Source organism: Schistocerca cancellata, chromosome 3, assembly GCF_023864275.1.
Source record: "Schistocerca cancellata isolate TAMUIC-IGC-003103 chromosome 3, iqSchCanc2.1, whole genome shotgun sequence".
NCBI classification, from domain to species: domain Eukaryota; kingdom Metazoa; phylum Arthropoda; class Insecta; order Orthoptera; family Acrididae; genus Schistocerca; species Schistocerca cancellata.
The window spans coordinates 397,318,317-397,330,229 of record NC_064628.1 but is presented as its reverse complement, the minus strand read 5'-3'; the positions used below and the strand labels follow the sequence as shown (position 1 = coordinate 397,330,229).

At 38.1% G+C, this 11,913-nt stretch overlaps 1 protein-coding gene across 1 annotated transcript in view; it reads right to left on the bottom strand.

The window, feature by feature from the left end:
- Positions 1 to 11,913, bottom strand: part of LOC126175129 (caspase-2) — a 77,162-nt gene that overhangs the window by 64,683 nt on the left and 566 nt on the right. Inside the window, exon 2 of the mRNA XM_049921683.1 lies at positions 1,559 to 1,712. Within this exon, the coding sequence (XP_049777640.1) occupies positions 1,559 to 1,690 (132 nt within the window). The 5' untranslated portion in view covers positions 1,691 to 1,712. The remainder of the gene's footprint in view (positions 1 to 1,558; positions 1,713 to 11,913) is intronic.

Sequence of the window (11,913 nt, the reverse complement as noted above, 5' to 3'; positions counted from 1 at the left end):
TAACCACTGTACTACCCTGCTCGCTGCAGCAACTCGATGTGGCATCAGCTCAACAAGTCGTTGCAATTCTCCTGCATAAATACTGAGCCATGCTGCATATATAGCTTTCCATAATGTGAAAGTTTTGCTAGTGCAGGATGTTGTGAATGGACTGACCTCGCAATTATGTCCCATACATGTTCAGTGTGAATCATGTAGGGTGATCTGAGTAGCCAAATCATTCACTCAAACTTCCAGCATGTTCTTCAAACCATTCTCGAACAATTATGGCCCAGCGACATGACATCACTGTTTGGGAACGTGAAGTTCATGAATGGCTGCAAATGGCCTCCAAGGAGCTGACCATAGCCATTTCCAGTCAATGGTCGGTTAAGTTGGACCGGACAATCCAGTCCATTCCATGCAAATGCACCCACACCATTAAGGAGACACTACCTGCTAGCACAGAACCTCACTGACAGCCTGGGTGTGCCACTCATAACCTGACATCAGCTCTTACCAACTAAAATCAGGACTCATCTGACCAGACCATGGTTCCCCAGCTGTCTAGGGTCCACCTGATATGGTCACAAGTCCACAAAAGACCTGCAGGCGATGTTGTGCTGTTAGCAATGTGTTATATCAGAATAACACAATAACATCCAAAATACTTAAATAGATTTATGCAAAATAGCACTTCGCAATCCATAGCAATTACACAAGTCCAGGACACTCCAATTCACATCTGATATAGTTGAGACAGTATCCTAAGTTCCACAGGGTTCCCAGTACGTGAGATCACTAGTCACAAGTACGAGTGAAGGCAGGCGTATGATTGGCTGCATGGTGCTGCTGCAATGGCCTATATACCATTCCAGTAGTCTGGGAATATGGTATATGGTGGCAGCAGGGGGCCGAGTGGAGACTTGCTTCCATCTCACGACACCGGACCTCCAGTGGTCATTTCGAAAAGGACTATGCGGCTGGTCGGCAAATCTACATGCCCAGTCCGTGTGTGTTATCTTTGCTGCGTGGCTGGCTGCACTTTGCATTTTTTGACGTCCGCTGCTGTCGGTGGGTGGTTGACTGACAGTGGATAGCACACAAAGGCACTCACGTTGGTCATCTGCTGCTGTAGCCCCTTGACACCAAATTTCGCCCCGCTGTCCTATCGGTTACATTCATTGTATGACTCACATTATTTTCTGCAGTTATTTTAATCAGTGTTGCTTGTCTGTCAGTACTGACAACTCTATGCAAACACTGCTGCTCTTGGTCATAAAGTGAAGGTCACCAGCCATGGTGTAGTACACGGTGGAACATAATGTCTAAAATGTGGTATTCACAGCATATTCTGGACACTGTGGATTTCGAAATACCAAATTTCTTAACAAAATTTTTTTTAGTGCTTCAATCTAACCAGTAAAGTCACAGAGCTGGAGTTCAAACTTTCCTGTTAAGCTGAGTTAAAAAGCAGTGCACTAATGACAAATTTAGATACTATCATCACATTTTTCATTGGAATAATACAAATACCGTGTATTTAAAAGCTGAATAAATACAATAAAATAAAATATACCCGATATCTTTCTGCCATCCTTGGACTAAAAACTCCATTTTCAACTAATTTTGAAAGAACATTATTTAGCTCTGTACTTTCCACTAGCTGCACAAGGTTCTTGATAATTGTTTGTCTGTCTCTTTCCTCCATATGGAATTAAGCACCAATAAAACTGCAACAAAAACAGATATTAAACATGTCTTATGGTCCTTACAAGTAGGAATAATACCTACCAGTATGTTTTAATGATCAGCAACTTAATTACCCCCCCTCCCCCCTTTTACATGTGAAATTCGCCAGTGTGATGCATTTCTTCCATTAGTAATCCTACGACAATCCTAGCACATAAAACCAAACGTAGATGTTAATAGTAAGCAGTTCAAACATTCTGCAAATAATGACACAACTTCCAGAAATGTTGGATGCTCTTTTCTCCCCCCAGACAACACCAATCACCTAGGCTCTTTTGTCATGCTTGGCTCTTTCGCCATTTGATGGAGAACATCTGTTGCAACAAAACTCACTCTTTCATTTCTGTCATTCAACTGCAAATCTCTAACTGGCATCGACATGGTTACTAAAGAAGTTAATTCTGTGCAGAATACCCACAAGGAATAGTACTCTTTTAGATGATTCTCCAAACAGAAGAGATGAATGCAGCTGTGTGACCCTTGCTGTACATGTTGGATATTAATGACTGGGCAAGTAATCTAAATAATAACCTCCAACTTTTTGCAGATGATGCAATCTATAATGAGGTACTGCCAGGAAAAATCTGCGCAAATATTCAGTAAGATCTTCATAGATTTTGAAATGGTGCAAAGATGGTAATCTGCTTTAAATGTTCAGAAATGTAAATGACTGCTGAACATGTAAACTTTGAGCAAAAATGCCTTCTTCCAAAGTAGAAAAAACACACAAGCACAACTAACACATGCATGCACAACTCTCTCTCTCTCTCTCTTACACAAACACACACACACACACACACACACACACACACACACACACACACACACACACAAGACCACTGTAGTCTTTTTGTTGCGCCTGTCGGTGACACATCATCTCCACAGTATAGTGAGTTGCAGTCTATCATTTTCATATTGAAGTGTAAAACTTTGCAATTAAAAAAACATAGTATCCCATAACTACAAATCAATTAAATACAACTGGAATCAGTCAATTCACATGAATACCAACATGTATCAGTTTGTAAAGACTTGAAATGGAATGGTCACACACACTCAGTCATAGGTAAATTAGATGATAGACTTTGATCTGTTGGCAGGATACTGGAAAAATACACTGAGCATCTACATCTTCTCTCTGTGAACCACCTGAAGTGCATGGGAAAGAGTATGTTCCACTGTACCAGTTATTAGGGCTTATCCTTGTTCCATTCATGTATGGAGTGTGGGAAAAATGATTGTTTTATACCCCAGTGCATGCTATAATTAATCTAATCTTATTCTCAAGATCCCTATGGAAATTATATGTAGTGGGTTGTAGTATATTCCTAGGCTCATCAATTATAGCTGGTTTTTGAAAATTCGTCAGCAGACTGCTAAACATGTAAACTTTGATAACTATCTTCAGCAGTCTGCCAGTTCAGTACCTTCAACATCTTAGTGACACTCTCCTGTGGGACAAACAAACCTGTGAATATTCATGCTGCCCTTTTCTGTATGTGTTCAGTATTCACTGCTTTCCTATTTTGTATAGGTCCTGTACACTGGAACAATATTCTAGTATGGGTCACATGAGTGACTTCTAAGCAATCTCCTTTGTAAACTGATTGCATTTCCCTAGTATTCTAGCAATAAACTGAAGTCTGTTACTTGCTTTATCCACTATTGGGCCTATATGATTGTTCGACTTCAAATTCCTACTAAGTGTTACACCAAGTATTTGTACGAGGATTCCAACTGTGACTCATTAATGTTATATTCACAGGACACTATGTTTTTTTCTTTTTTCAAACTTCCTAGCGGATTTAAACTGTGTGCCAGACTGAGACTCGAACTCGGGACATTTGCCTTTCATGGGTTTTCTGGAATCTACCAATCACTGCACCACTTTGAAATCTTATCAAGGTACGACTGAATACAGAGTGTACTTTATTGCAGAAAGTCTGACGTTATTATTAACATTGTCTACAAGATCATTAAGATACAACACTAGCAGCAAGGGCCCAACACACTTCCCTGGGGTATACCTGAAGTTACGTCTACATCTGTCGATGACTTTCCATCCAAGATAACATGCTATGTACTCCCTACCAAGAAATCTTCAATCCAGTGACATATTTCATCTGATATACCATATTATCATACTTTTGATAGTAAGCATAAGTGTGGTACCGTGTCAAATGCTATTTGGAAATTGAGAGATACTGCATCTACCTGACTGCCTCAAACCAGTGTTGTTGTGTTTGACATAGTGTACCTCATTATGTTTGAACTCAGAATAATGTTTTAAGATTCTACAGCAAATGGATGTCACAGATAATGGACAGTAGTTTTGTGGATCAGGTCTGCTACCCTTTTTGTAGACAAGTGTGACCTTTGCTTTCTTCCAACTATTGGGCAATTTCTGTTTGAGGGATCTACGTTAGATTAAAGTTAACAGGAGGCTAACTCAGTCACAAATTGTGTATATAATCTGATAGGAATGTCACTGGGCCCTGTGGCTTTATTCAGTTTCAATGATTTCAGCTGTTTCTCAACACTATTAACACTAATAGCTATTTCACTTATATTTTCAATGGTATTAGAATTAAGTTGGGGCAATACACCTGGATTTTTCTTTGTAAAGGAACATTTGAAAATGGAGTTAAGCATTTTTGCTTTTGCTTTGCTATCCTCAGTTTCTGTTCCAGTCTTGTCCATGAGTGACTGAACACTAGCTTTGGTGTCACTAACAAGCTTTCACATATGATCAGAATTTCTGTGGGTTTTGTGAAAGATCATTTGACAATATTCTGCCATGGTAATCACTGGAGGCTTCACACATTGCTCTTTTGACTGCCAAACACGTTTCATGCAGCATCTGTTTAATAGTGCTGCCTTATTCAAATTATACATGAGCTTTATGCTTATTTGTTTGCATAACATTACTTTTGAATTAACAAGTAAGGATATCAGAACAACAAAGATTTCATATTCTCAATTAATTGGTGTCACCAATTTACAACCAGATTACATTTGATTAGATTAAATTCAGTTTTCGTTCCATAGACCCAAAAATGAGATGATTTCATGTGTGTGCTTTCCAGCATAACATAAAAATCATAGAACATTTGAATATAATACTCACTTCCCTGATCATTTTTCAGGAGATTGTCAAGATATGTGAACACATTACAGTAAACTGGAACTGCTAATATTTACAGAATTAATACACTGTCAGAATGATACTTTCAATAAATTTATCATATGCAAAATACCTAATTTTGACTGTTGTGACCAAGTGCTGCCAAAACTGAAATCTAACAGACACTTTTACTTAAGTTGGTCTAACAGTCCGTGTTAACATATTCATTTTTAGAGTAAAGGAGTTGCCTGCCAAAGAGTCTTTCAAGCACTGTTTAAACTGTGCTTTACCTGAAATCAAGTTTTTAATGGTGGCTGGCAATTTATTGAAAAAATGTGTTCCTAAATATTGAACCCCTTTCCGGACCACGGTAACAGATTTTATGTCTTTACGTAGATCATTCGTATTCGTAGTATTGATACTATGTATTGGGCTATGTGTTGGGAATAGAGACATATTATTTGCAAGCAATTTCATTAAGGAATAAATATACTGAGAAGCAGTGGTTAGAATACTCAGTTCCTTGAACAGGTTTCTACATGATGTTCTTTAACTGACACTACAAATAAGTCTTATTGCGCACTTTTGCACACTAAAAACTTTTGTTTGGTTTGATGAGTTATACAAAAATATGATCTCATAAGACATAACAGAATGAAAGTAAGCAATATATGCAAGTTTTTTTTGTATTTATATCTCCTACATCTGAAAATGTAAGTATTTCGAAACATATTTCACGAGGGGAAAGGCAGCTACTGCCTGCAGGAAAATTAAAAAGGCCTTTGGGGAAAATAGAAGCAGATGTATGAGCATCAAGAGCTCAGATCGTAGACCAGTTCTAAGAAAAGAAGGGAAAGCTGAAAGATGGAAGGAGTATATAGAGGGTCTATACCTGAGAAATAAACTTGAAAGCAATATTGTAGAAATGGAAGTGGACACAGATAAAGGCGAGATGGGAGATACGATACTGCGAGAAGAATTTAACAAAGCTCTGAATGATCTAAGTCGAAACAAGTCCCTGGGAGTAGACAATATTCCGTCAGAACTACTGATAGCCTTGGAAGAGCCAGCCATGACAAAACTCTTCCATCTGGTGTGCAAAATGTTCAAGACAGGCAAAACACTCTCAGACTTCAAGAAGAATGTAGTAATTCCAATTCCAAAGAAAGCAGTTGCTGACAGGCGTGGACATTACCGAACAACTAGTTTAATAAGTCATGTTTACAGAATACTAACACAAATTCTTTACATAAGATCAGAAAAACTGGTAGTAGCATGCCTCAAGGAAGAGCAATTTGGATTCCAAATGAATGTGGAAAGACACAAGGCAATACTGACCCTACGACTTATCTTAGAAGATAGGTTAAGGAAAGGCAAACCTATGTTTATAGCAAATTTGGACTTACAGAAAGCTATTGACAATACTGATTGGCTTACTCTTTTTGAAATTCTGGTGGCAGCAGGGGTAAAATACAGGGACTGAAGCACTATTTACAACTCATGCAGAAACCAGGCAGCAGTTGCATGATTAGATGTGTTGATTATGTAACTAGTGAGAGTGTACTGAATTGAATTGGGGAGACAAAGAACTTGTGGCACAGCTTGACCAAAAGATGGGACACATACTGAGACATCAAGGTATCACCAATTTAGTATTGGAGGGAAGTGTGGGTGGTAAAAATCATAGAGAGAGACCAAGAAATGAGTGCTGTAAGTAGATTCAGAAAGATGTAGGTTTTAGCAGTTATTCGAAGATGAAGAGACTCGCACAAGATAATAGTTGCATGGAGAGCTGCATCAAACCAGTCTTTGGACTGAAGTCTGCCCCCATTAGCTGAGTGGTCAGCGCGGTGGAACGCCACACCAAGAGGCCTGGGTTCGATTCCCAGTTGGGGCAGAAGATTTTCTCCACTCAGGGACTGAGTGTTGTGTTGTCCTCATCTTCATTTCATCCCCATCTGACGCGCAAGTAGCCCAATGTGGCATGAATACACTAAGTACTTGCCCTCAGCAACTGAACTTCCTCAAATGGGGGACTCTGGCCCACAATGCTGTACACTCATTTCCATCATATGACATCATACACATTGCAAATACAGGCTTGTTTAGGGGCTTCAGCAATTACTGTATGCCCTTCCCAACTGAATTTATCATCAAGTTATAATTCCAGAAATTTAACATTGTCAAACTCTTCCATCTGCCTGTCTTCACATGTTAGACGCATGCTGGAAGGAAATCTCTTACACACTCTGTACTGCATATAGTGGGTCTTTTCAAAGTTTAATGACTGTTAATTAGCATTAAAACATTTATTAATGTTATAGAAAATTTGATTAGCATCCATTTCTGAATCTGTATTCAACTTGCTATTTATTGCAACGTTTACATTATCTGCAAACAAAGCACTTAGCATTAGGCAATGTAACAGATGAGAGGTCTTTAATGTACACAAGATAAAGCAACGGACTGAAAATGGAACCTTGAGGACCCCCCCCCCCTACACACACACACATAATTAATTCACAATCAGATGACAAATGATTCCTCAGTCCACTGGTATTTCACAATGACACCATTTGTCTTCTGTTAGTTACATAAAACTACAACCATTTTGTAGCACTGCCAGTAACAACATAATATTCTAATTTGCTTACAAGAATGCTGTGATTCACACAGTGAAAGGCCTTTGATACGTTGCAAAAAATGCCTGTAACCTCCAATTTGTTGTCTAATTAATTAAATATATTTTCACTGTATGTGTAAACAGCTTTCTCTATATCTGAACCCTTACTGTTGACTTAAACAGTATATTATTTGCAGTCAGATGCTTAAGAAGACACTTGAAAACAGTATTTTCAAATATTTTTGAAAAAGCTGGCAAGAATGAAACTGGTCGACAGTTTGATGATTTCTGTTTATCTAGCTTCTTGTAAAGAGACTAACTTCAGCATATTTTAGCCAGTCTGGAAATGTTCTACTGATAACAAATTGATTACACAAATAACTTAAGATAGAACCCAACTCACGTGAATACTCTTTGATTACCTTCATTGATGTGTTATCATAAACACCAGAATACTTTGCTTTTAAAATTTTATGATTGATGGTACTTCTTTGGGAAAAGTGAGTAATTTCCACTTTGGCGAAGTTATTTGTAGAGACTGGTCTTATATTCCATTTCACTAGTTTACTGAACCTGATAACCCCAAGCTGTCAGTAACAAAAACAAAGTACTGGTTAAGAGGTTTGCAATACTACATCCACTCCTTACCAATGTCTCATTTATTTTTTGAGCTATCTGTTCTTCTTCCTTTCTGGCCCCACCTGTCTCTGTCTTCACTATGTTGCATATAGTTTTTATTTCATTGCCTGTAATTGGCTTTTTCTCAGATTCCTGGATTCCTTGCTTCAATATTTTGCAGTATTCTTTGTAATGCATTACAGTGCCAACACCAGAGCAGCTTCTAGATAGTAGATAGTATATCCTTTTTGTCCCACATGACACCTTTGTTCCTTGTTTAATCCATGGTTTATTTTTAGACTTCTGTTACCTTTACGGGAAAACAATTTCCAGGTGAGAAAGTAAATTTATTAATGAATGCTTTGTATTTTCTGTTTGAGTCACAAGTATTGTAAGCATGTATACAGTTCATGTCTCTGAAAAATCTCCTACAATTCTCAGTTTTTGACTCATTTATTACTCTCCTGTACTCAGATGTAATAGCTTTTGTACTCTAACAAGTTTCAACATTTAACATAAGATGCTACATGACATGATCAGATAGCCCATTTACTATTAGTTTTGCGTTATGACTTTTCCCTTGATTTGTCTACAAAGATATCATCAATAGCCGTCTCAGAACATTACATACGCTGTTGTGAAGTTCACAATAGGAGTTAAATCGAATGACAGTGTTACTGATTGCAATAATTGTTCACTGAGAGAGCTTTTCAATGAATTTACATTAAAATCACCAGCAACCACCCTCCCACCCCCCCCCACCCGCCTCTGCGGAATGGGATGACAAGAGTTTTCAGAATTTTTAAAAATAGGTTAAAGTTTCCTGTAGATGCTCTGTATATACTTACTATTATAATGGACTTCTTATAAAATACTACTACTGTTGCTCAAGCTTCTAAGTGGTGCTATGAGCAAAATTTATAAATATCAATATTCTTGAAATTAAAACAGTTTCTGACACATGCGGCAACTCCTCCTTTCTCCACACTTCTCTATAGAAGTAAGAGGTGAACTGACATATGCTCCTTGGACTATGGTACTGGACAGCATCATGAGTACGCACAATCATGGAGATACTGGAAAATCAGTTTTGGGAGAGGAGGGGGCAGGGGGGTGTCAAGCATCAGCATCAAATGAGTAATCTGTAAATATACTACAATTCCCTATGTACTGCTTTCATAGGGACCATAAAGAGAAGATTAATATAATTAAAGCACGTATATAAGCATTCAAGCAATCATTCTTTCCACCCTCCAGAAGCAATTGAAATGGGAAGAGGCACTAAGTGGCACAAATGGGAAGTGCAATCTGCCATGTGCTTCACAGTGACATGAAGAATACAGGTGCAGAAGGTAACTGAACCTACGGATACCGGAAGTCACCTTCACCACATAAAGTAATGGTGTTGTGGCACGACAATATCATCTCATATACAAGCAGTAAGGGGACAGAACACTGACAATATTTTGTTTTGCATCTATAAAATTTTTGTGAATGTGGGTTGTGGTGACTCAATGATTAGTGTGGCAAGAGGTACACGTAGGCTGAAAGGTGACAATCTGGTTGTAACAGACGAGACCAAATTAATGTGAATACGAAATCTTTGTTTTGGTGACACACTTACTTGTCAATTCAAATGTAATGTTATGCAAACAAGTAAACATAAAGCACATGTATAAATAAAATAAGGCAGAACTAATTAATACTAAGACAAAAATCATAATGAGTAATTTAAGAAGTAGGGACTTTATGAAGCTAATTATGGAACAAGCAAATACCAGAGTGCACCATGAGCATAGTGAGGTGGTACTGGCAAAGCATATGTAAGGGTACTGATACGTAAGTTAATATTTCAAGGGTTTTGTGAAATACCTGTTCCTTTGACAGTTAGTATAACTAAGTAATCAGTGTGCTTCTCTTTTGCTGATAAAGGCTGTGGCTGAAAGTTTTGTGTAAGTGTCTTTTAATTGTGCCTGTTTGTAACTTATAATGTCTTCTTTACAGTAAGCAGCAATCTATCTTTTCCTACAGTGTTGATAGGCCTACCTGGAGCTTCTATTGTTTAATCGTTCAAAACTGGCATTCAGCTAAGTTTAAGCAGAATTATTATTGTTAGTTAAGTTATTGAGATGATTCTATGTTTGTTAGGGTTGGATTTTTACGTTTGAGCTGCTCATGGGGCTTTGTGTGGTGGCAAACGACGTCCTTTTGGTGCGTTTCAGCCATCACAAGTAGTCTTTCAGAGTCTGCAGCACTTTGCGTTGCACCATGGAGCTCCTCCCTGGTGAAGCTCCATGGTTTTTGTCTACACAGATCTAAGAATGCAGTATGAAGAAAAAGGAGTCTGATGGCAGAAATTTGTCAGACACAGTGTTCTTGTGAAATGGCTGAGTTGGTCATCTGAGCTTGAGTTGCAGTCTGGCCAATAAACCAGATTTTGTCTAGAATACATAGCCTATTCCTCGTAGTAAAAGTAGTCTTATGGGAAGAAAATCTGGAAGAAGTGGAGGTTCTGTTTGGGACGAGGTAAAAGAAATCATACTTCCAAGATGGTGGAAAACCTCGCACATGATTATTTATTTTGTTATTTATCTGACTTTTGGCCATTCAGCACAACAGCGCAGGACTTGGAAGATGCATTACTGAAATAATCTATACATACATATAACATATACAAACTGGGATAGGATTAGGTAGTTAAGTGAGTTAGTTAGTTTCATTTTCAGTGAAACACATTGCATGATAAATCATGATGTGGAACGAGTCATTTTACAATCACATCAAAAATTAATTTGTAAATATGGCTATATGCTGTACATTTATGTTTTTTAAGTTGGTTTATTTTTTTAATACACAGATGTAAATTAGTAATTCCTATCCACCACCTTTTACACATAACAATAACAGAAATTTTTCTATGCAATAGAAGGAATTGTCAAGGAGAATTGGCCCACTGACCAAGTAGTTCACGATACACACAGCCTAACCATTATATACCTTAGTATTGCTTATTTGCATGACACACTGAATCAAGATAAAGAGAGCCAAGTGATTTGAAATGGGTTTGCAGCAAGTTACGGAAATGTACAATGAAATCAAGTAGCAGAATCAAAAGACGGTGATTGATATTGCTAGCAGAATTACTTTTACAATTCCAACATATCATTTTTGCAAAGAATTCTAAGAATACTGAGGTTACTGCTACCAGTCACTAAGTAAACTAATGTAAATACATCAGGAGATAAAGAGGAATATTTGATACGAGTCCAAAAAAGATGGCTCCAGGCACTATGGGACTTAACATCTTAGGTCATCAGTCCCCTAGACTTAGAACTACTTAAACCTACCTAACCTAAGGACATCAGACACATCCATGCCTGAGGCAGCATTCGAACCTGTGACCTTAGCAGCAGCGTGGTTCCAGACTGAAGCGCCTAGAACCACTCGGCCACAGCAGCAAGCTGATACAAGTCATCAGCTTTCACTAGTGACATGGAAAACGTGTCAAACACCATAAACAACATGGTGACTGTAACATGATATCAGTGGCGATATTCTGAAAGGGCCAAAGCTACAGATTAGTCTGTCACCAAAACCACTTTTTTTTACTTTCACATTCATTGGCTTCGCAAGCTAACGATGAATATATGCACTAAAAAGTGGCATCACAGCAACCATTGATATTACATTTGTGGACATGTCAACGGCTCGTATCGAATACTCCTCTTTACAGTTATCTGCTACACAATGGTAAATCAGTTGGGGTGTACAAAGACGAGAACAGTCAGATGGCTTTCATCTGTGAAAGAAGAATTAG